Source organism: Bombus bifarius, unplaced genomic scaffold (assembly GCF_011952205.1).
Source record: "Bombus bifarius isolate JDL3187 unplaced genomic scaffold, Bbif_JDL3187 scf7180000008240, whole genome shotgun sequence".
NCBI lineage: Eukaryota > Metazoa > Arthropoda > Insecta > Hymenoptera > Apidae > Bombus > Bombus bifarius.
The window spans coordinates 147,487-171,966 of NW_022884534.1; the positions used below are offsets into that span (position 1 = coordinate 147,487).

Genomic DNA, 24,480 nt, shown 5'->3' on the forward strand with positions numbered 1-24,480 from the left:
TTAGAATTATAATAATTGTCTTAATAATGAGAATATTTGCAAAATGTTCTCTTTTTCATATTTTATTTATGATTCGATACATACATACACTCTATTTAAAATTTGAAAAAAAATTATGAAAAAAAGTAAATAAAATAATTACAGAAATTGGGCCGTGTAGGGAATTTTAATGTTATCGTTTTACTTCGTGTATATAACAATCTAACTATCGAAAACTTGAGAAATGTGTCTTTCCTGTCGACGTCTATGCGAAACATTGACATAACGTGTCGATACAATTGTTTTTTACCAAGTTTTGTGCTAATCTGAAAGAATACAGACCACAAAATACTTTAGTTTTATTACGTTTTTCGATATATTATTAGTATATAACAATGCAAGCAATGTCAGGCTCAGTTTCAGAATCTAAAAGTAATGATGATTTATTATCAGCGATAGAATTTTTGTCCGCAAAAAATGAAAAAGATTTAACATTTTTTTCAAATGTGGACAAAGCTACACAAGAATGGCTCAAATCTTTAGAATCTATATGGCAATTATGTAAGTGACAATTATATACTGTAACAATAAAATTTATTAGTGATTATTAATTTATTTGTTACATATTTTTACAGGGAAAAAGGGTGATGTTATAAGCAAAACATTAATAGAATATTTTGACAGCGCACCTGATCCATATTTAAGCACAATACGATTATTAGTGAACACTTCAGATTTTAAACATATAAAAAAGAATTCATCATTAGCATTTACAGGTTTATTTACATATAATATAAATGAAATGACATTACTAAGTTATATTTATTATGTGCAAGTATATAGGGAAATAGTATTAAAATTGAGTACACAGTTTTTATACATAGTTATATAGATACTGTTGTGCAGATTACTGTAAAAATTCTGTGATGTTAAAGATAAATTAATATCTCTTTATGGGTTATAGTCATAGAAGAATTTGCTAACTGGTTGAAATTGGAGAAACCAATACGTAAACTGTTCCTAGATGTAGAAATAAAATTAGCAACATTTCAATTAATTATTAAACAAAAAAATATGGAATTCATTAAAATGGTTGCTGTTACATATGAATTCATAGAACACAAGGAGGAATTTCTTCCTATAATAAAGGTATTATTTAGACTACAATATTTAACTTTCCAATTATTATATAACATATTATTTAATTAAAAAATTGTATATTCTTGTAGGAAGTCATTAAGGAAAAGAAATACAAAGAAGCAGCACAATATGCAGTTGTATTGGAATTACAAGATTATTTTGCCAATCCAGAAACATTACTATTACCACTTATTCTGCAGAATAAGTTAATAGTTGTAGAAGATTTTTTAGCAAATTATCCTCATTTGCAGAAGGTTCTAGTCTTGTATTTGGATAATTTAATTGGACCTGAAAATAACATGACTGCCATGTTAAATGATATAATTATGTAAGTTTCAATAATGAACTAATAAAAGAAGTTTTAAGCATAATATCTTTAATATATTATAGAAAACATAATATACCAGACGTAAAGATGGCAACAACAAATACAAAACCCATGACAAAATTAATAGCACGTTTTATCAAAGTATATAATCTTCCACCAGAACTTTGTTCTAATTTAAATAAAAAAAGATGCGAAGGTGGTTTACAGTTCCTCATGTATAAACGTTACGTGGAATCTAGTTTAAGTATGTTAATTTTTTACATAATATAAATCACGGAATAGTGTGAATAAAAGATTAACTGTTTTTAAATCAAGGTACTGCTAGCTGGAGGGAAATGGTAGAAGATGCAGTAGGAAATGATCATACATTACAACTTGCTACAATAAAGATGATAATGAATGCCAAAGATGCAGCTGAAGCTTTATATTGGGCTAAAAAATTTAACGTACCTAGAGAAAAGTGGCCATGGGCACTTATATATGAAGAGGAACAAAATGAATGTGAGAGCAATAATAACTCTTCTTTAATATTATATGTTGTTTCAATTATTTATAAGATTTCATTATGTAGGTATAAATGAAGGACCTTCAACTAGCAAGATGAATGATTTGAATATTGACAATGATCCTATGAATTATCATGAATTGAAATTATCAAGAGATTCTATTAAAGTAGTAAATGATCTTTGTAGTTTTGCAGAATTTCTTGATAATGGATTAAGAGATGTCTCTATTGTTGGTATTGATTTAGAATGGAAACCATGCTTTGGTAATATTTGAAGTTAATGGTTTAATTTCTTTCAGTAGAATGTAATAAAAAATAATTACAAAATTTATTGTAATTATTAGGTACGAAACAAACAGAATTAGCTTTAATACAAATAGCTACCAAAGCTAATGTATACATCTTAGATGTAACCACAATAGGAAACAAGTTAACAGAGTTATGGATTAAATTATCCAAAGCTCTATTTGAAAACAGAAACATTTTAAAGCTTGGTAAGCTTCTTCTAGTTAATAAATGTATATTCTAATTATTATTTCTATTCGTGTATATTTTCATGAATTTATGATATAGGATTTGGAATAGCACAAGATATAACAGTTATACGCAATAGTTTGCCTGCATTTTCAAAAATAAAAATATGTGGACAAGGTTATTTAGATATTGTACACTTATGGAAAAAATTAGTAGAAGATTATAAATTTGTTTTTCCACATGAAAATGATGAACAATTTACTAAAAAAAATTTGAGTAAACTTGTAGAACTTTGTCTTGGACAGAAACTAAATAAATCTGATCAGTTTTCTAATTGGGAACAGAGACCTCTAAGAGAAAGCCAAATAATATATGCTGGTTTGTAATTTTTTTTGCTGTTGTTTTTATTATAATATAACATATTGGGTTGGCAATTAAGTGATTGCGGATTTTGTCAATACCACCTAATGACAAAATCCGCAATTACTTAGTTGTCAATCCAATATATTCTCTTTATTATAATACAATATATATTTACATACAAGAATCAAATATAATAATTATATATTATTATATTACAGCATTAGATGCATACTGTTTGTTAGAAATATATGCAACATTAGAAATTCAATGTGAACATTTGGACATACCGTTTTATGATGTGTGTTCGGAAGTGCAACATATACCACATCAATCACCAGAACAAAATACGAGGAAACCTGCACAAAAGGTAGTTCCATAATTTACTGTATTTCTAATAAAGTAGAACTTCTGTTAAATAAATAATTCGTTTATTCTCCATAGTACTTTATAAACATTTTATTATAGTCCCACTCCTTCCAAAATAAAGAATTCAGTTATGATAAACAAAATTTTCAAAGAGATTCGCCGCAAAGAAGATTGAGGAATAATTTCTGGAAATCAAATAATCAAGATCATCATTCTTTTCACAAAGCAATACAATTACCACGAAGAATGGGGTCCATGAATTTAAACAGGCAACATTACAAACAAATAATTAAACGTGAATCCATACCAGTGCATCAATGGCGTGTAGTTTGTGATTCAATGTTAGGTGGGTTAACAAGTAAATTACGAATGTGTGGATGCGATTGCGTTCATTTTGCATTTGATCAAAGAGGAGAACGATCTGTTCAAGTAGCACTTTATGAAAAAAGGGTGCTTCTGACGCGTAATAAGGAATATTTAAGAGTAAGTTCATTCATTAGGTTCATTATTATTGGTAATTCATTATTGTTAATTCTTAATTATTTTAATTACATTATACAGTTTTCACAGTATATACCACCTGAGGATTGTTATTTTGTAATGGCAGCTAATCCTGATGCTCAGCTAAGAGAAGTATTAAAGTACTTTAAAATTATAGTTACACATAGAGACATATTTAGTCGATGCCAAGATTGTAACAGTGATGAATTTGTGAAAGCTTCAAAGCAATTAATGGATAAACTTTTAAAAAGGTTCATTACACATTTTTTCTTCTTAAAACTATGCATTAAATATTGGTAATAATGTTAATAGGATTTTATCTTCTTTTAGTTATGTTAAAATAACACGTAAAAATAATTATAGAATTGATACAAATCCATCAGATCATGTAAACAATACATATCAGTCAGCTATAGCAACGAATTCAAGCAGTAACGATTTACAATACGATACTTTTATGAACAACCAATTGGAACGCGAGGATCGTACATGGATACTTAGTACGAATTCTATGGATGTTGATACATGTTCAACGAAATACCAAGCAAGAATACAAATTGACAAAGTACCAATGAAGGTGTTACAGGATATAGAAGTTTTTTACATTTGTGAACAATGTGGAAAGATATATTGGAATGGTACACATTTAGATCGTGCGCTCAATGGTGCTATTAAGGATCTCATTGTTCCATCTGAGTTTTAATTACTATTACATGTGATATAGTGTTTAAAGAAGTTCAGACTTTGAAAGCACAAATCAAAAGTGTTTTTATTTATTTGAGTCAATAAGAATTATACCTATAATGTGGAATCACAAAAACAAAGATATGTTTAATGTACTTCATCTATTTTAAAAAGTATTTTAATATTATTGAATACATATATAAGTTATCTTAACCTTTTACGTTCGTTTATTTTTATTTCATATCGAAAAATTGATACATTTCATATAGCCTTTGTTGAAATATCAAAAATGGTATGTTATATGCGTTGTATTGTAAAAGTAACACTTCATACTTATTTCTATTAGTTATGGAAAATAACGTACAGTAAACAATGAAATAATTATCTATATATATATTCTTTTTTTATTTTCCCTTTTATTCTTTATCTTTCCCATATACAGCACAAAATTTTAAATAATAAAGGAATAATTTTATATATTGAGTTGATTTCGTAAAATATTTTGTAAAAGTTTTGTCACTAAGTTGTAGTTATTGTTTTATTATTTCTAAAAGTAAACATTACATATGTTATACAAGTGAATCGTTATTACAAAAATTAACATAATAAAACATAATAATAGCATTTCTTCTGTTACATATTAGTACTGTAGAGATATTTTGGAAAACGTCGTATATTTTATTAACATTTATTTATTCCACACCTGAATTATACTCCTCCAATTCTGCAATATTCTTTTTCCCAAAAGGTGGAGGTCCAATTAATGCTTCTATGTCCTTGTATGTCAAGGTTTCTTTCTTTAGAAGTTCTTCAGCCAACTATAAATTCAGGAAAGGAAATTTATTAGATATTTAAGGAGATTAACATAGTTCTATGTGCTGTAGTAGAATAATACTAAATACTCATCAAGCAGAAGGCTGTAATATTTAGTAATTATTGAAACGGTGTCTAAAAAATTATGAAAACTGCTTAGGTATATTATATATATAGTAATCATACATACAGTTATCAATTTATCTTTATTATCTTGTAATAACTTCTCAGTTGTTTTATATGCTTCAACGATTATTCTTCGTACCTCCGCATCCATTAAACTTCCTAGCTTCTTGCTATATGGTTTTTTAGTTTTCTAGTTGATAATTTCAATTGGAAATATAAATCAGTGGTATACTACTACCATTTGGTAAATTATAAATATATCTTACCGTACTCGTTAGTTCTTTATCAAAAGAAAGCAAACCCACAGAAGGACTCATTCCAAATTGTTGAACTTGGAGATATGCCATATCAGTTACTTTTTGTAAATCATTTTGCGCACCAGTTGAAATTTTGTTAAACATTATATTTTCTGCAACTCTACCGCCTAATAGTACACACATACGTTCAAAAAGGTGTTTTGAACTTAGAAGTTTTAGATTTGAATCAAAATACTGAGAAAAACCCAATTGTTTATTTGTTCTTGGTACTACTGTTATTTTAATTAAAGGATTTGCATATTCCAACATCCATGCTGCTACTGCATGACCAGCTTCATGATAAACAATAACTTCTTTCTCAGGAGGTGTCAATGTACTAGATTTTTTCACTGAACCACCCAATACTTTATCAATTGCATACATGAGATCATTATTATCGATTTTAACTTTTTTTTCGTTTGCTGCGTGTAATGCAGCCTCGTTACAGACGTTTGCTATCTCAGCTCCTTCAAAAATACCATTCAAAACAAGAGTATTAAAATAAAAGTAAGATTCAAATAATTTATTGAGAATTACACACATACCACTAAAACCGGGAGTAAGATGAGCTAAATATTTAGCATACTTCATTGGAGTGCCTTCCAATGATAACGACTGAAGATGATAATCAAAAATGTCTTTTCTTTCTTCTAAAGTCGGAAGATCAATTAAAATATGTCTATCAAATCTACCACACCTCAATAAAGCTCTATCTAGAACTTCTGCTCTATTTGTTGAGGCTAAAATAATAATATCCTTTGCCTCTATCATTCCATCCATTTCTACTAAAAGTTGATTTAATGTTCTCTCGGATTCACTGTTAGCAGATTCGCTATACGAATCTTCTCGTTTCTTCCCTATTGCATCAATTTCATCTATATAGATGATACTGGGCGCTCTTCCGAAACAGATAACATAACAATAAGTTTAAATATATTAATAACTGCTTTGTTTGTCAAAATAAAAATCAGTGAAACCTTCTTTTAGCTTCTGCAAATAAATCCCTTACACGCGCAGCACCTAGTCCCCCTATTACTTCAGTGAATTCAGATCCATTCATTGATAAGAATGGAACATTTGACTCAGTTGCAACAGCTTTAGCTAAAAGTGTTTTACCGCAACCAGGTGGTCCTAAGAGTAAAGCTCCTAAAATCAATTTCAATGAATTACAAGAAAAAATATTTCAAAAGAATTATAGATATTAGAGTTATACAAATATAGAAAACCTTTAGGCACTTTAGCACCAAGCTTTGTATATCTTTCAGGGTTTTTAAGATAATCAACAAATTCCATAACTTCTATTTTGGCTTCTTTCAAACCAGCAACATCTTTAAAACGAACACCTTTACCAGAAAAAGGTTCCACTAATGTATATTTTGCTCTTTTCAGAAAGGAAAAACTGGTAAATTGCTTTTTTATTATTGGATTACGGAAGAATATAAAAAAGAACCCAATTGTCAATAATATCTTAATTATCTCTGTTATAGCCATTTCTTCATTCATGTGAACATATCTAATTGAAATTCCATCCTCTAAAAATTATTCAATGAATTTCAGTATAAAAAAATGGTTTATAGATTTATTAAATATGTATGATAATTATACCTGATCTAATGCCAATGCGTTTTTCTATTGCCCTAATTTTTGCTTCAACATCATCAGGAGCATTATAAAAAGTAAGCCTTTTAAACAGGATTCTTCCTTTATAAGTAGCACCTGTTCTTACTGTAGCTTGTACATCATCTGGATAAATCCTAATTTCTTGAACTTGTCCTTTTAAAAGTACTTCATTTATAAAATCGTCCCAGTCCATTCCCATGACCTGGCATAAAATAATAAGTCTTATGAGTAAATATTTTGAACTGTTAATTATTCATTCACGAACTTACTATTGTGTCGAAGATTCCAGACATAATTAAGTAATAGAGGGCACATGTCAAGATCATTAGAGCAAATTTCAGTAGTAGCATATTTAATTCGGATTTTTTAGAGTCTTTATTAGAATTGTCAGATTCATTGGAACTGCGTTGATAATTACTAGAGCTTGTGCTGAAACTTCTTGCGTTACACAACTTTGAAAAATAAATTCTAAACGACTCATTTTTTGAAAGCAGCAATTTCGTCCCACTCAATCCCGTGTGTTTTGTTCTATACGACTAAAACAAATTTTCTAATAATCATACCAGTGTAACATTAATTCATTGAAATAATTACCTGATGTGATAATAGAAAACATAACCCATTCCGTCGGTTATTAAAACTAATATTTCTGGAGATAATGTTAAATACATTGTGTTTCTTTAAATTATATTTGAACAAATATCCAAGAAGTTTTCGTGAAACGACGTACTGTCGTTCGGAATATATTATCGAACTCTGCATGTTTGTATCATGCAATATGAGATCACATGTGTTAACCCATTTGTAAACCTAATATATAAATCACAACTGTAAATTCATTGCAAGTTAATTATATAGTAATTATTTTGGCGAAATTCCAATATTTAGATTAACAGATGGTATTCATTTTATAACTTGTTCATAGAGTTATATATATACATGAGTTGTTATGTGCTTTAAAAGTTTCGTAATATCTTGCAATATTGCAAAAACCAGATGAGAAAATTGGATATTTTAGGTAGATTCTTTTATCTACTGTTACATTTATTAATAAATTTTACTTAATTGACTTTAAATGTAATGATTCACTGATATAAAAATATACTAATCGCTAAATAATTAACATGTTAAAGTTATTATAAATAAATTATAAAAGATGCTACGACCATTAAAAAACAATTTTGCAAATACATTAATTAATATATAATCAAAATTAACTAAAAATAATTTATTAGATTAATGACATTGCTAAAATGAACAAAATCAAAATTATCCTGTCTATGACAACGACAATATATTATCTATATTATCTATATAATCTATCTATATTATCGACGGAAATCGAATTCCATATTATCGACGAAGACAGAAATTTATATTATCGATAAACTTACATACATATAATTGATATGAGTCGGTAATATATCAATAATAGGTAATATTCATATAAAATATCTGTAATTTAGAAACTGATTTACCTAACACTTGCCGTGTGGTGTACTTTGTTTTATTTTTTATACAATTATTAAAAACGTACGTAATATCAAATCGTACATTGAAAAATGACTTATTAAACTTATATGGGAAATTAGTTATTAAAAGGGTATCATCTTTTAGTTATTAATTAAAGTTTATTTTTACATATTTCAAAATTTAAATGTAAAAGATAGGAGTATATCAACAGGTTTTCAATGTTGCATGCATTAAAAATTGCGATGTTTTTGAAAGTGCCCAATGTTAAAGCTTCAAAAAAATAGTGTTTTATAAAATTTTATGTAACAAATAGATAAGCCTTAGAAAGATTCATTGTAATCACAGAGTATAAAAGAATCAAAGGTGAGAGGAGGAAAATAGGAGGGGGAGGGAGAATGAAAGAGAAAAAGAGGAAGAGAGGAAAGGGAGAATGGTGGAAGCTGGCTGAATATTTTTACCCAAGCCTGTTAACTACACTCTGTTATTTTATCTCACGTACGCAGTTTTTCCACCACTACCATGCCGTTACGCAGGAATATAAGTTTTAAGGCGTGTTTTGATAGCGTCAGGGTGTGTCAGCTGGGGCTTCCTACCTAATGGATCACTTCTTCGTTTATTCGTTCATACTTTTTGAAGTATATGACCCCATGATACCACGAACACTGATAATTTTAGTTATATCGTAATTATTTGTAGATGTATAGATTTGTGTTATTTGTAGAATTGCACATAACGAAGGAAGAAACTTACCTAAAAAGTAAAAAGTAAAATTAATTTTGATCGATTCTCGTTTATTTAATTATAAGATTTAAAAATGCACGGTTTACTTTAATTTATTAGATTGTTCCGAAAATTCATAAATTTGTAATCCAATATATTATTATCAAAAATCTATACAATTACCGAAGAAATCTTATAGAAGTGCTGACTAATTAAAATTAAATCGATGCATGCTTTCTACGATATGTTCATATTCCTGCAATTGGAGCTGGCAAAATTCTTGATGACAAAGTGCTGACAATTACAGCTCTATCGCTTAAAAGGCGTGAAAAGGAAAGGATAAAAGTGGTTCATCGCGAACGTATATTTACGTAAAACAATATTTTCGTTGGCTTTAAGAAGGTGGCGACAGAGTATTTCTCTCTCCCTCTCTTTCTATTCCGACATACTTCAGTAAAGAGTACAAGAAAGATACGCGAAGACATCGTCAATCGTCGACTTTGCATTTTACCTTTGACATACGTACAAATATCAAATTACTAGTGTGTTAATTTTTCTCCCTATTTTATATCTCAAGGCAATATGGTATATCTATAGACTTCAAATACCAATATATGTAATAAAAAAAAGACATAGTGAACTTCTAGAAACTGTATTAAATACTTACTTATCATTATACGTAACATTACTTGCAATTATGAATTATCTACAAGTACTTCAAAACATCTTTTCTCTGTGAAAATCAAAGACAATAAAATTTATGCCAATAATACAATTAATGTTTTTTTCACGAATAGACAAACCGAGTCGAATGATATAACCTAAAAAAATTGTTTAAGAAGAAATAAACGTAAAGAAGAAAGACATAGAAGGAATGATACTTACGCTGAAAAAGGAGGATGGAACCAATTGATTTGTTAAATAACAAACCATGTTGTGTTAGGTTTGCTATGATAACCAAATAACGTCACGGATTGTGGCCAGTGTACAACTTGGTTCATTCAGTTCCTCTTACTATGCGGTATCCAATTCATTCATAAATTTCGTATACAAAAATATCAAAGGATTCAAATACTCACTAGTAATGAGTCATTACATCGTATGTAAAAATGCTTCTTCCTTAGATATCATTTTCTTTTCCTTCATTTCCGGTTCTCCAGGAAAATAATTCTCAAGGAAATATTTTTTGTCCATGAAACTATTATCGGTAATGGATCTTTCGTCGGGATTAGTGTTCCCGCGTAAATGTGGTTAATCAGAGCCTGAACGGGCTTCCAGAAATCCATTTCACGTAGCGTTCACGTAGCGACGCTACGTATAGGGAGAGCTGCAAGAACGGACGTTGTTATTACAGATGCCACTCGTTCAGAATCCCGGGGTATATTTCAAACAAAAAGAAGCCTCCTTCCAATCCGGAAGAGTGACGCCTAATTTTCGGGATCGTGAGTTCATAGTTTTCTGAAAAAAGAAAAAAGAATGACCAACGTACATTAACCAGGAATTTATTCTCTAGCCTTATTGTTATCATCAGTACTATCAAATTTCAAAATCCAATCGACACACCGCAAGATGCCACCACCGACAACAATAACAGCCTTACCTATAAAATAGAAAAAGAACCCGACAAAGTGATAATTGCGGATAAAAGGCGAGAGATGTTTTTCTTCTAGCAAAATGGCCAGATCCCGGAGCATCCAGGATAAAGACAGACGAACAAGTTTGTCGAAATGTTGAAAATAGGAGAATGAATAGAGGAAGAGGAAGAAACGATAGGAAAAGAGAAGAGAAAAATGGAAGGGGGAAACGGAGGAAAAACGAGAGAGAGAGAGAGAACACAATAAGAGAAAGGAAGACGGGGTGGGCAGAAGGAATTCGTACTGAAATAACACTGGATGATTGTGGTATTGTCAACCCTGGTAGTCGTGCGTGCTTTCGCGTTTCACTCCCCTTCTCCACAACACTACGTCCTTCCTCTCTCTCTTCAGCCCCTCGAATCGTGTCTTGCCACCCCTAAAACTCGTACTATCCTACCTCTAGCTCGGTTTAGGCACTAGAACGTAGGTGCTACCGGATAGAATAGACGGCGCTGCTAGAAGGGATGGAACAACACCCCGTTCCCACCGATTCTCCCCTCTTTCAGCGTGTGGCCGCCTTTTTCTCGCTCGATCCCTTTCCTGTTCGCCGGCCTCCACTATTCCATTCCCTAAATGCAGCCAATAAAAACAACACCACGCTTTGCCACGAGAGCCACCGCAGGAGAATCGAGAATATAGTGAATTATAAAAATAACACTGCGAAACCATCGAACAATCGGTTGGTTCAATAGTCGTTCGTTTCATTTCTGTGGCTCGCGAAAAACCTTCCCATTCATGTCTGGTGACAACTGTTCGCCGCCTCCCTCTGCTTCTTCTAGCTGCTTGTTTATCTTCTTATTGTGCGCGGATCGGTGAAAATTGCTGAAAAGAGCGCCGAATAAAGAATAAGGAATGTTTCGACATTTTCGACGATTCATGGCGAGTCTGTCGAAAATTCGATTTTTTAATATTTATAGCAATCTCGCTAATCTTTGTTTAATCCTTTTGCATCTGGAAAGTGGGCCGCTCTTGCGACGCTTTGAACGAGATATTTTGTGTGTTTAATATTCGTATACAGTGGTTAAGGAAAATATCAGCAGATCCATTATATTATTTAGATACTAATTAATTAAGTCTAAGTATGTTAAATTTCCTACCGCGTTTAGTAGTAGTTTCATGTGATTACAAAGATTATATACAATGGGAATAAAACGTATAGAATCCAATAAAAATCCGATTCATAGGAAAATAAAGGTACTATATGCTAATACTTTTTGTAACCATTGTATATAATTAATACTGAATACATATAAAATGTAAAAGTAACAACGAATGTCCATGTTCTATACATAGTAAATATCATTAATGAAACATCAAAAATATCACAAGAGATATCTCCTGCATTAATTTTTGCCGAATTTTTTTGCAGATATCTTGCATTTTAATGGAAAGACACGCCAGATATCTCGTTCATAGATGTGAAAGGGTTGAAGAAAAATCTGGTCGACGTAACGGAAGCAAATTTTTCTCTAGCCAAGCCAAAATAGAAGCAATCCCTTTTCGATTTCTTCTCTTCTGTCATTCCGGCTGATGTTTTCCTTCTTTCTACCGGCATTCCACAGATTTTCTCCCAGTTTTCGCGTCCTCCTCCTCCCGCTCGTGGTGCACGCGAGTACACGAACGCCTACTCGCCTCGGCGAAGTCAAAGAGAGATAAAATCTATAAATATGTGGGAGGCGCACGCGACCCATTCCAGTGTTTGTTCAACCAAGAATAACCTCCGTTTCTTCATCGTACGCAGAACCCCGAGAAGAGGCTGGTTTTGTGGCTTGACGCAAGCCTAATCCAGGGTGATGCTTCGTTAACCACCTCCGGTGAACGACTACCAAAAGATTTTTTTCTTCGTCAATTTGTATGTTTTCCACGACGATATCGTATCGTTTTGTGAAATTACTCCAAATCAATATATACCTGACACTTTCTCCTGTAACGAGAACGGAAGTTGGAATGAAACGTCATCGACGAGGAACTTCAGGATTATAAAGGTTCTTCGAATGGGATAGAAACGATGATATTATAGACGATGAGAAAGAAACAGGTTTTTCTGCGAAGAAATAAGGATCTTTTAAGGTTATGTTATTAGATGTAACAAAATGAAAAGTTTAAAATAAAGCTTTTACTGTTACATTTATTCCTAACCTAATCTTTCTATCTTTTCATTATACTTCCATTTTAATGAAATGTCCTTTCTTAGATCCACACTGACGCATTTTTCACGATATTCTTGATTCCATACTCAATCATCCGTCGGTGGAATTCAAACAATTTGTCGGCGCAAATTCGGGACGCTCTTCGGGATCCTCGTTCCGCCGGGGGCAAAAGTTAGTTGGCTAGACGTGAACCGGCAGCAGACGGGAATTAGTTAGCGGTAAACACACCTCATCAATCTTCCTCGAACGTCGTCATTCTCTTCATCATCGCGACACGGTGTACCGACGATCTGAAATACCCGCGACACGTGTCTCCATTAAAGTAGCGCCCGCTAAGAACCTTGAGTATGTAATTTTCTGGTTGAATCGTTTGTTCGTTGGAAACTTGGCTTTTTTCAAGCGAATTTATAGCCTGCCTGGAAAACGTAACACTTCATCAAAAATTGAAGGCACTGAAAATGGATCATTCGTAGGAAATTAAGAGAGCTTGAACGATTTAAGAATATTATACTACACGCATTTACTATACTCTTATATAGAAGAGAGTTGTCCAAATCGTAGTAGATATTTTATGTTGTAATTTCCATTTGATAGGTATCAATTGCATAAGTTCATACTGAAAATTAAATTTTGATGTTCAAGGCACTTACGGATTAAGACAAGCAAATTATACAATTTGTTATACAGCAACTCTGTTACTTAATTCTGAACTACTATGCAATTACTTCCGATAGATATTTTTATTATCAACATAAGTATTTATGCTTAGTAAGTAACGTTATTTGCAAGATCTAACTCATAAGTATCATACAACACACTACTTTAATTAATTGATATTTTCAGTTGACAAAAACAAGCAGATTTCTTTTTTTTCTATCAATAATGTCAATATCAATGAATCAAAAATATTTAATACCACATACAAATATACTATGTATATACTATACCGTACTATAATTCTACTATCTGAGTATACTATAACTGAAAACAAGCAAAATTAAAGTAAATATTCTATCAGCACATTCAACATCACATTAAACAAAAGAAAGAAATATAATCTACTATAACACTGTACTACACTACAACAATGAAACAAGGAACTAAATACTAAAAATTAATTACGAATGTACAATGACTCAATATTCTAAGGATCTAAGAATTACACTAACGCGTGTGAATCGCAAATCAGAAAGCTGCCTCCATTCCACGTGTCACAATTAAAGCAAAATCTTTGGTGGCGGTCGCGAGAAGACTTGAAGTGTTGTTAAGAGAAGCCGGAGGGCCACGGCGAGAAAGGTCCGCCATTCTCGACACCTGGCAACAGCCAATGGTAGGATAAAGCGGACAGGAGAGAGCTTTTGGTCCTCGAACGCCACACCCTTCATTGTGACCACATATCGACCGTCTCTCACAGCTTGGGGCTGCGTTCCCCGTACTAATTGTAAGTACTTGCTGTACTTGTGCGCGCATGTGTGAGAGTGCAACGCTTCCCAACTGGGCGCAAACACGCGCGCGCGTGTGCACCTACTTCTGTATCGTGGATTCGTGGTGATACCGGAACCGATGGACGATTTTACTCGCACAGTTTCCTAAAATTAAAATACAGAAATGAAATAGAAGAATACATAGAATCTTGATATTACAATTTACATATATTTTGAGTAGAGCTTCAATATTTGTCTACTTAGATTAAAAAACAATGTAGTGATTTTTCACTTGGTTAGAAACGAAATATAAAAATGCAGAAAACATTAATATTCGAATTTATATATATGTACTCTGAATAGAACTCTAAAATTGTATTTTTACATTGAAAAGCAACGTAGAAATTTTTCATTGGAATTAGATAAAAGATGAAACATTATAGTTATATATTGTAACTTTGCTCCTCTATAATTACATATACAATGTGTATAAAGTCGACGTATTTATACAGAAGTATATTTTTCAAGATCTTGAAGAATGAATAATATTGAAAAAAATGTTATTCATAAAAATACAAATGAAATACACGTATGTTTTCTTATCTGCTGATAAAATCGATTTGTTTTCAGATGGATATGTTAAGGAGAATTCAAGAAGATTTCTTTTCGTCATCTGACACATAAATTTGATGATCATCCTGTAAGAGAAATAAAAAGAGATATCACGAATCTTTTCTTAATTCTATAAAATAAAACAAATTATTACCAAAGTATATTACAAAGTACTTACTGTCTTTTAATTTTTGCAGAATAAAATGAGAAACAACGAGATACATTCTCCTGAAAAGAGAAATACAATTATTTGTAGCGCGTTTTAATAGATAAATGATACAAATTTGAAATAAACCAAGCATGATGGATTAACCAGTGGTAAATATGAAATTCGTGTACGGCCATGAGGTAGTCGAGTGTGCCAGCCTGTGCGGTCAGGTTGAGAGCAATAACCATCCACTTTAGCTTCAACAGGGCTCCTATATGGCGCGAGAATGCGGAGCTACCCTAGGTAACCCTCGAATAATATTTTGATATCCCCCGGCCAGGACTTTTCTTCTCGTCCGATCCGCCACATATCAACGGCAGGAAATTATTTTTCACACTCCTCGTATCCCTTGCCTCCTCCCCCACTTTGCCAAGCATCGATGCTGTCTTCCCTGAAGGAACAGAAGAAAACCTTGTATGCTCTCGCGTAAGCTGGTATTCGTTAAATATTATATTATATTCGATATAGCGATAGATTTATTTTAAGCAGATATTAAATAATTTACATTTTTGTAGGAAAGACGCAAGTAATTGCGAAGGAAGCAATATTGGAAACACTATACGTTTTCTTACTTGTGACAAGATACTTTGAATCTTGTCTAGCAAAATTCTGAACGTTGCATTTCAACGGAAATAAAAAACTTCGAAACGAAACTTTGGAATTGCAGTGAAATAGAATTGGAAGTAGCGTGTATTGTGCTATTGAATGATAGAAAAGTTTATAAAATTTTAGCGAATGAAGTAAACTGGATATCGCATTTGAACAGGAACATTGTGAGAAGCAACATTGTAAGTATTGCATTTTTCTGTAAACAAAAAATTATTGGACCTATAAAACAAAGCTCTATGCATAACAAATAAGCGTTTAAAAGTACTAAAAAATATGTCACGGGGTTTGCATAGGGACAACGACTGCACAAACGCTACCAGAATCAAATACCTGAAGACCATCTAGCTTGTACACATGAGATGAAGCTTTTACTAGACTACATTGATGGGCACTTAATAGTTCAGTAATGGGTGACCATGTGGTCCTGTGAAAGTTAGCCTTACGAAAGGACTACTTATACAAAGTGTAGGCAAAGAGACAGGTAATCCTGGTGGCGAAAATACACACAAAGTGTCACAAGAATGACTTGAAAATCTGGAAGCTTGCACAAGAAAGTCATTATTAATTCACATTAAATAATACATCCACTTCTTTGACTTTGTACCGTTCCAGTTAAATGGAAAGTTTCTTATTCATATTTTCATGTTTGAATAACTTTCTAATGTTATTTTTTTCTTCTAATTTTGTGTTTATCATCGTTTCCAAATATGTTGAATACAACATTGAACGTAACATAATATTTACACGCCGTTGCATTTATTTTATTATATTTGCATACTGCTTGTTGTTTGCGGATTAATTGAATTTCAATTGTACCCATTTCCTTATTAATTAACAATACTTTTTGGAACTAAACTGATAAACGTATGTGCATACAAATATTGTATACTTTGTAATAATAATAACAATTACATACTAAACAACTGCACAATATATGTATACAAAAATCAGGCAAATCACACTGGCAATTAAGGAATGGACAGAAATAGTAAAAATAATAATCATAAAAAAGGAATAGTAACAGCAATAATAAATGAATGAAGACAGAAAAAGTAGGCAATAATAATAAAAACGAGTATGGCAACTACAAACTTCATAAAAGGAAGCACGAAGTTGGGAAGCTTTCTGCATAAACGAATAGAGAAACCAAGAAGATGTATAGCAATCTATATAGTAAATTAAGATAGACATATTTTGATAAATAATCAAATGAGATACAACTTTAAGGAATAAACTAAGATAGAAAGAAAATATATCAATCGTGCACATATACAGAAAAATTGTTAATAGGCATAAGCCTCAATGCAATAAACGAATACAATACAATGTTAATAATAATAAAAATAGCACAGAAATGAAAATGTAGGATAAAAATAACACTTATTAAATATTTTTCATGTTCACAGGAACTAAAAACATTCTAATCATACGTAACGATATTAATTAGAAGACATGTAGCATACTAACCGATTACATTGAAACAGAGAATCATTTTGATTCCAGGACACTTGCACAGAAGCTGGCGTAACACAGGTATACTTGCAGATAAAATAGGATGCAGTGGACCAGACAGTCCGGCCTAAATGTTATTTCATGCGACAGAGATTGCTTCTTCAGGTAACACGCTACCGACCTAGACGTTGGACCTGCACGAGAGGAGTTCGTCAAATATGTATGCGGATAAACACGGGCAACGTTGACAGAAATAATATCCGCGGGTGAAAGCGATTGCACCTGTCGGTCTGAGTAGAAAAAGAATTCTTTGGGTCGAACGATCGACCACTTTCGATGGTTCCTTTGCAACTTGACGCGTCAACTTTCGACACCCGTCACTTTGCAGTAGGTACATATTGGCAAGTAATTATGAATATTCTTGCCTGGAATCAAGGTTTTGTACTTTGCAGTGGTAAAAAAGTTTCTTTTCCAAATTGTTTCCAAATAAGAAAATAGTGGGAAATTTAAATTTCAGAATTTAGATTTATTTATTATACATTTGCAAATCTAGATACTCGAATTTTTGTATACTTAAAATTTAGAAAACTCAGATATTCGAATATTCAAATTGAAATATTTGGAATTTTAGAATCTCAGATATTAAAATTTCAATATTTAACATTCCAAAAATTCAAATCTTAAGTTAACTTTCAATTCAGAAAATTGATTTCAGATTTTTAAATTGCAAAGATCCGAAATTTGAGGCTTGTTGCTTTTCCTTGTACAAATCTGAAAAATTGATTTCCGAAATAAGTTTGTAGTAGTTTCAGTAGATTTGATCGATGAAGTTGGATATGTTAATTGTTTGAATCTCCTTAGGTATTATGAATAATCCTGAAGATTGGCAGTGATTCCTTTGATCTGTTTGACGTAGAATGTAATTACAATGAACGTGTTGTAACTTGGTCTGTGGCCATCTCATTCTATTGAATTATCCACACTGATTCGAGTTCATCGAAACCCAATGACCTGTTTACACAACCACGCCGTTGAGCTGCATCGGATCACAAAGGGAATATTCGTGTCACGTTTACCGTGTCGAATTGAGTAAATCCGACCGAGGAATTTCTTTCCTGTATAGTTTACAACCGACAAGTGTGAGATTTACGTCAATGCTGGTGGAGGATCTTTTCCCTTGAATAGATAGCGATGAATCCGATATAGTTTCAATTATATTCAATTCTAAGATCTAAAGAAATAAATCATTTTCGCCAAGGTAAATCTTTCTTCTCATTCGCTATCTTTTGCAAATTTTACTACTTGAAAATTTTGCAATTTTCAAATCTCTAAAACTCATTGAAATTCGTTAAAAATGTTAATTCGCTTCTCTAACTTTCCAATATTCCAAAATTGATAATTGTATTAATTCTTTAAATATCCAAACAAGATTCTACGTTGAGAATTGAAATAGAAAATTTGATATATCTACAGATGCCTCGATGCTGGATGCAACAGATAAAGACACGAGTCCCATCGTCGAACAATGAACGCAAGAACGATGAAATGACCGAGAAATCGTAGGCTGACGTTCGAGCATAATAGCATGGGATCTAGCGAGGATTTCGATCCTTTTCAGTGGAATAAAATCGCGCGACCACGTGAAGATTTTCGACAGGATCATTGAAATGGTCGATATTCGCCGATTCGTCTAGCATTTTCTACGCATTTTCTACGCATTGTCACATTCTTAAAGGTATACTGCTCATTCAATCGAATCTCCAGCACGGTGGTCTACCACCTCCTACCTTCTTCCATCGATCACCTGTTACAATTTTATGGAGATCTAGAATAGCCCTAGAACGGAATTCTTTTTCGTTAGGAACATTTCCAGCAATCATTTTTTGTTATCCCATAAACGAAGAAACGATTGAATATTGAATTCCGTGTGTATTTTAGAGTTACATATCTTTACACGATCCTAAATTATTAACAGAAATCCATGACGAATTTCCTATTCGCTAGAGATAAAAGTATCATCCCAATTGGATCAGGAATATTTGTATCAATGGAAAAGTAATATATAAACATTTCAATTAGTCCCAAGAGTCATAGACTCACAGAAATATATTTCCCACACCCTTATCGCTTTAAAATTCTATGCTCGCGTATAATTCTAAATTAATATCCAATCGTCCTCTATGGATTATCATCAAGTAACATACATTGTTAAATTGATATTCATACTTTATTTCGATCAGAATACTAACAATCTTCTACTACTACTAATTTACTAATAATTGTTTACTAATCATCAAGGAACAGAAATGTTTTAGTACCTTATAAACGAGCGGATACGTTTTCCTGCAAAATCCCGTATTACCAAAAATTCCAGGAATTATCACAGAAGAACAAAATCGTAGAAGCGGCAAAGCTGTTGCATTTCCTAATAATCTTTCGTCTCATCAATTTTCTTACAGAAGAGGAAGACAAGTAACTCCGGCGAGGGGTTGCTTCCGTTCGTATCGACGATGTAATAATAATAACCTGGCGCTCCTTGCCGCGGTGAACGACGGCCGTCGGTAACGATTTTAATAAATTTGGCGCTGGCTAAGCTGCAACAACAGCGTCGGGTATGAATTAAGAGAGCCCCGAAACACCGCTTGGGTAAACATCTCGAATTAGGCACCGAGATTCTTTTCCGTCCATCCGCGTGCAACGCTGGGAGCTTTACGACTTCGGTATGTTTCGGCTGACGTGACTCGATATGTATATGAGCGGTTAGAACCGCGGTGAAATTGCGGTAATGGACGAGATATTTTACAGCCGAGGGATTCCAGTTCAATGTACCACGGATTAGCCCTCGTCCATGCTTCATCGCGCCCCATAATCCCTTTAACGTGACTGTTTTGATCGATTACGTCAAAATAGAAGAGTATTTTTTTCTTTATTACAAGGAAAGATTTGAGGATTAATCGAGGGATTTAGTGGGGAAGATTACAGGGAAAAGTTGCTTGAATTATCGATACAGAGGCTGCTAGATCTTGGCAACTCTTTTCTCTTTCGATGATTTAAAAAATGTGTTTCTATACTACGCGAGCGTATCTACATTTCCAAACAATTTCTTGCAAAATTTGGATATAAGTGGATATTAGTGGAAGATCATAGAGGTAACTTGGTTAAATAAATCGTCGATACAAAGGCTGTTTGATTTTAGAAATCTTTTTCTTCTCTGATGGTTTAGAAAATATGTATGTGTATGTGTCTAGGATAGAATTTTGTAAAAATTGTACAGTGAATTCATGTTGGATGGATACGTTGGACACGTTTTAAAGATGTCTCGAACGGCAGCTATGTAAGGCCAGGAGGATGATGCGACGAAGAAAACGATTTAATGGTCGACGACTGGCGTTCGGACGGTGACGTGACATCCGAATGGAAGCTGCATCTTGTCAGTGCGAAAGAGAAGTCTCACGGCGAGCACTCAGCCTAGACGAGCGAATCGACTGCTCTCCTCTTCGATAGAACGCACACGCGTCTCATGAATCTCTCGACATTACGTCAATGAAATGTCTTTCGTTTCCAATGATTATAATGAATATCAGCAAGGAAACTGTGCAGAAACGTTCGTCTATCTAAGCGAGTCAAATAATATCTCGGTTTCACTATACAACTCTCAAAGAAATCCGCTACATTACTTTAATTCCACGATCTTTCACTTACGAACTCCTTTTCTTTCTTCACAGAAGCAGCAAAGAAAAAGAAGAGGCGAACAAGAAAAAAACAGAACCGAAAAGAGATCGGAAAGTCACGCAATATCGGTGAAAAAGTAAGGAAAACAGATCAAATATACATAGAGGAAACAGGAAAATGTATAAACGAAGAATAAAATAATGAGCTATCGGTCTGGTTCTTTTCTTATAGAAGAACGAAAAAACGAAAATACGATAAAAGATGGAAAAGTGACGCGGAAAGAACGGAAAGCAGATCAACGCAAATGTATTTACGGGAAAGAGGAAAATACGTAAACGAGTTGGGGTAGCCAGAGCGCAGTTTGGTGGAGGCAGCAGCAGCGTAAATAGAGTCCTGTGAAATTGTCCGCTGTTCGAGGAATCGTGAGTGCATCCGATGTGCAAATCGGTTTAACGAGAGGTCCCCCCGCCGGGCCAGTATTCCACCCCCATAAAATAACAACAGGCATCGTTTCCATGCGTCGCATTTTCAGCTCGACGCCATTATCTCTGCCGGCTGCCGTGGCAAACTGGCTGGTTGAATCTCGTGCGAACGATTATTCGTAACTCGCGACATAGAATTCGTTTTATAGGATCGTCGACTTCCAGACGATCGCTGGAAGATTGTAATTTTAGAACGATGCGATTGTGAAACGACATCGTTGCGCATGGAACGTTAATAACGCATTTATGTGGTATAGTGGATTCTAGTTATGGGATTCGATGGTGTAATTGTACTGGATGTTGGTGAAAAAGTATAAAATTAACTACAAAAGTGAAGAGTTTGAATTGAGATTAGAGTTGGATATGCTGAATTTATTTTGGGGGGAATTTTTATGGATTTTGAAGCTACATGAAATGTGAAATGGTTTTATTTAATTTTATATTGTAACGAAGTTTTGTTATTATAATCGTAATCTATAATTCTTGTCGCAGGGGAAAGCACTGAGATCTAATTTCGAGCTTGAAAACTTTTTCAGTTGGCGTTTCATATTTCTTAAGTGTTGGCGAGTACGTAAAATAACATCAGGACAATTATTCGTATAGATACGTGGACAAACGTGTCTTGCAAATTTTTTAATAATAAAGGTCTTGCGGTTCTAAGAGTAAAAATGGTACTCGAGTTTTTCTATGTCACGATCTCTTGAATATTCTGCCGTTTAAGCATTTTTATTACTTTACACTACCTTTTTCCATAATGTGTAGTTTTCTTTCGCGGAAAAACGAGAACATTTTTAGTCAGAAAGTAAATATAAAATGAAAGCTGTGGACCAAAAGTGTAAAATGTAATATGTATAATAATCAATACATACTCTGCTGTCCTCATAAAAATATTACTTTCGTATTAAAGAAACGTTATTCTTCCTATTAAAAAAGTTAGCTCGTTTTCTAAAATTTTTATTCTAAAAGTGTTACTTTGTGTTCTCACGAGAATCATTCTTCTTGTTATAAAAAAATTATCCTGATTTTTTCACAAGAAACGGTTATCCTTCTTATCAAAAATCAACGTTTCTACTTCATGAATGTTACTTTGTCCTTCCACGAAAAAGTATCTTTCTAAATATCTGTCTAATCAAAAAAGTTATTTAGCAAAACAATTAATTTTTCAGAAAAGATTACTCTACATTCTTCATTGAAGGCAATTATTGCCTCCACATCTATCTAATGAAAAAAGTTATTTAGCAAAAAAATTAATTTTTCAGAAAAGATTACTCTACATTCTTCATTGAAGGCAATTATTGCCTCCACATCTATCTAATGAAAAAAATTATTTGGCAAAAAAATTAATTTTTCAGAAAAGATTACTCTACATTCTTCATTGAAGGCAATTATTGCCTCCACATCTATCTAATGAAAAAAATTATTTGGCAAAAAAATTAATTTTTCAGAAAAGATTACTCTACATTCTTCATTGAAGGCAATTATTGCCTCCACATCTATCTAATGAAAAAAATTATTTGGCAAAAAAATTAATTTTTCAGAAAAGATTACTCTACATTCTTCATTGAAGGCAATTATTGCCTCCACATAAAAAGATACTCTTACTCTTATTCTCACTCTTCTTATGGAAAAAAGCATTCTACTCGTTTACAATAATATTATGCACATCCGCTCCCTATATCGCTCCGAATAATATAGCTATAGTACTCCCACGTCAACCAACTCCTATTCACCAACTACGTAACTCCCTATTCATCAGTCAAGCTGATTAAATGTTAAGAAATACGCAATATTGTGTCGACGACCGCGACGATTGCTCCAGAAATAATCACTGGGTGGATAAATGAAACGATGCTGGAGGGTTTGTCAGGCGATGTTAAGGAAAGCCTTATCAAGGATGGCTACGCATACAGAGGCTGAGGCATTTACGGGTGCCTCGGCCAGGAAAAGCCGAAGGGAGGAACGTGCGCTTATGCCGGCGGTGTTTGTTCAGCCGCAACTTCTCTAAATCTTTTGTGCATCGCAGAGGGTTGCGGTTGTCTCGTGTACAGGCGGTTACATATGTGTTCTGTTACCTATGTGCCTACTTAACGTTCAGGTACTTCGTATCTTTCCGGAAACGCAATGAAAAATGTCTTCGTCCACGACGAAATAAAAAATTTTCAACCGTTTCACGCTCTGTTGACAAACTGGATATTTTGTGTCCAAATATAATATTTTTACCATTCTAAGGCTGTAAAAAATTGGAAAAAATCAGAGATACGTGTTGATGTCTCTATCGTATTATGGTATCGTTTGTTAAATCAAGTAGCTTAATCTACAAGACACTATGATGTAGATCTAGCAAATTCCAAATCATCTTTACGAATCTTAAAATTATTCTGTACTTGCCATTGATGTTTTCCTAGTGATAAAATTCTTCCCTTAACGATCTCACCAGAGTCTATTTTGAATAAAATCGAAGCCAAGAGAAGAATACGAAGAGGAGAACAAGACAGGATGTTCGAAAATCCAAGAAAAGCAGAGAAGACGTAGTTGTAACTCTGCGTTTCCGTACGGAGTTGTTGAAGGAACTCGTGGTTGCATCTTTGAATGCGTGGACGTAGGAGAAAAGTGGGATCGGGCACGGACAACCTAATGATAGTGCGGTAACGTGGAAGATAATAGCCATAGAGAGAAGTAAACGGCGAAAGCACCGGTTTCCTCGTGGGCGGGTAACGCGGCTAATTCCGACTGTTTGGTTAGCAAGCATTTAAGGTTTGTCTTGGCTGTTGCTTCGTGTCTTTTAGACAGCCGATCTGTGTTCCGACCAAACGAAACGGAAGCTAAACGCTCCTGACGAGGTGACGAGC

The 24,480-nt window shown here is 33.2% G+C and overlaps 2 protein-coding genes and 1 long non-coding RNA gene across 8 annotated transcripts; 1 reads left to right on the forward strand and 2 right to left on the reverse strand.

Annotated features, from left to right (window-relative positions):
- The first annotated feature begins 204 nt into the window (after positions 1–204).
- Positions 205–4,495, forward strand: LOC117211613 (exonuclease mut-7 homolog). 6 transcript variants are annotated; one of them, XM_033455684.1, is made up of 14 exons: positions 205–540; positions 615–755; positions 944–1,128; positions 1,209–1,447; positions 1,510–1,691; positions 1,763–1,957; positions 2,019–2,216; positions 2,297–2,446; positions 2,526–2,804; positions 3,008–3,156; positions 3,255–3,638; positions 3,717–3,907; positions 3,987–4,044; positions 4,126–4,495. In XM_033455684.1, the coding sequence occupies exons 1-14, from the start codon at positions 375–377 to the stop codon at positions 4,357–4,359; spliced, it is 2,751 nt and encodes a 916-aa protein (XP_033311575.1). In that variant the 5' UTR covers positions 205–374; the 3' UTR covers positions 4,360–4,495. The 6 variants fall into 6 exon arrangements, with proteins under 6 accessions (XP_033311575.1, XP_033311574.1, XP_033311571.1 ...); XM_033455683.1 differs by having other exon boundaries at positions 3,726–3,907; positions 3,987–4,495; XM_033455680.1 differs by having other exon boundaries at positions 1,763–1,954; positions 3,987–4,495.
- A 365-nt stretch (positions 4,496–4,860) lies between these two features.
- On the reverse strand, positions 4,861–8,159 carry LOC117211614 (paraplegin-like). The gene is made up of 9 exons (XM_033455686.1): positions 7,790–8,159; positions 7,465–7,731; positions 7,181–7,397; positions 6,802–7,107; positions 6,553–6,721; positions 6,121–6,473; positions 5,546–6,042; positions 5,344–5,469; positions 4,861–5,158 (listed from the first exon to the last, which is right to left on the reverse strand). The coding sequence occupies exons 1-9, from the start codon at positions 7,955–7,957 to the stop codon at positions 5,033–5,035; spliced, it is 2,229 nt and encodes a 742-aa protein (XP_033311577.1). The 5' UTR covers positions 7,958–8,159; the 3' UTR covers positions 4,861–5,032.
- Positions 8,160–15,384: 7,225 nt separating this feature from the next.
- Positions 15,385–17,709, reverse strand: LOC117211706. Its single transcript, XR_004488306.1, has 3 exons — positions 17,493–17,709; positions 15,548–15,807; positions 15,385–15,436 (listed from the first exon to the last, which is right to left on the reverse strand). It is a non-coding gene; the product is annotated as an uncharacterized LOC117211706 (long non-coding RNA).
- Between the last annotated feature and the right edge of the window lie 6,771 nt (positions 17,710–24,480).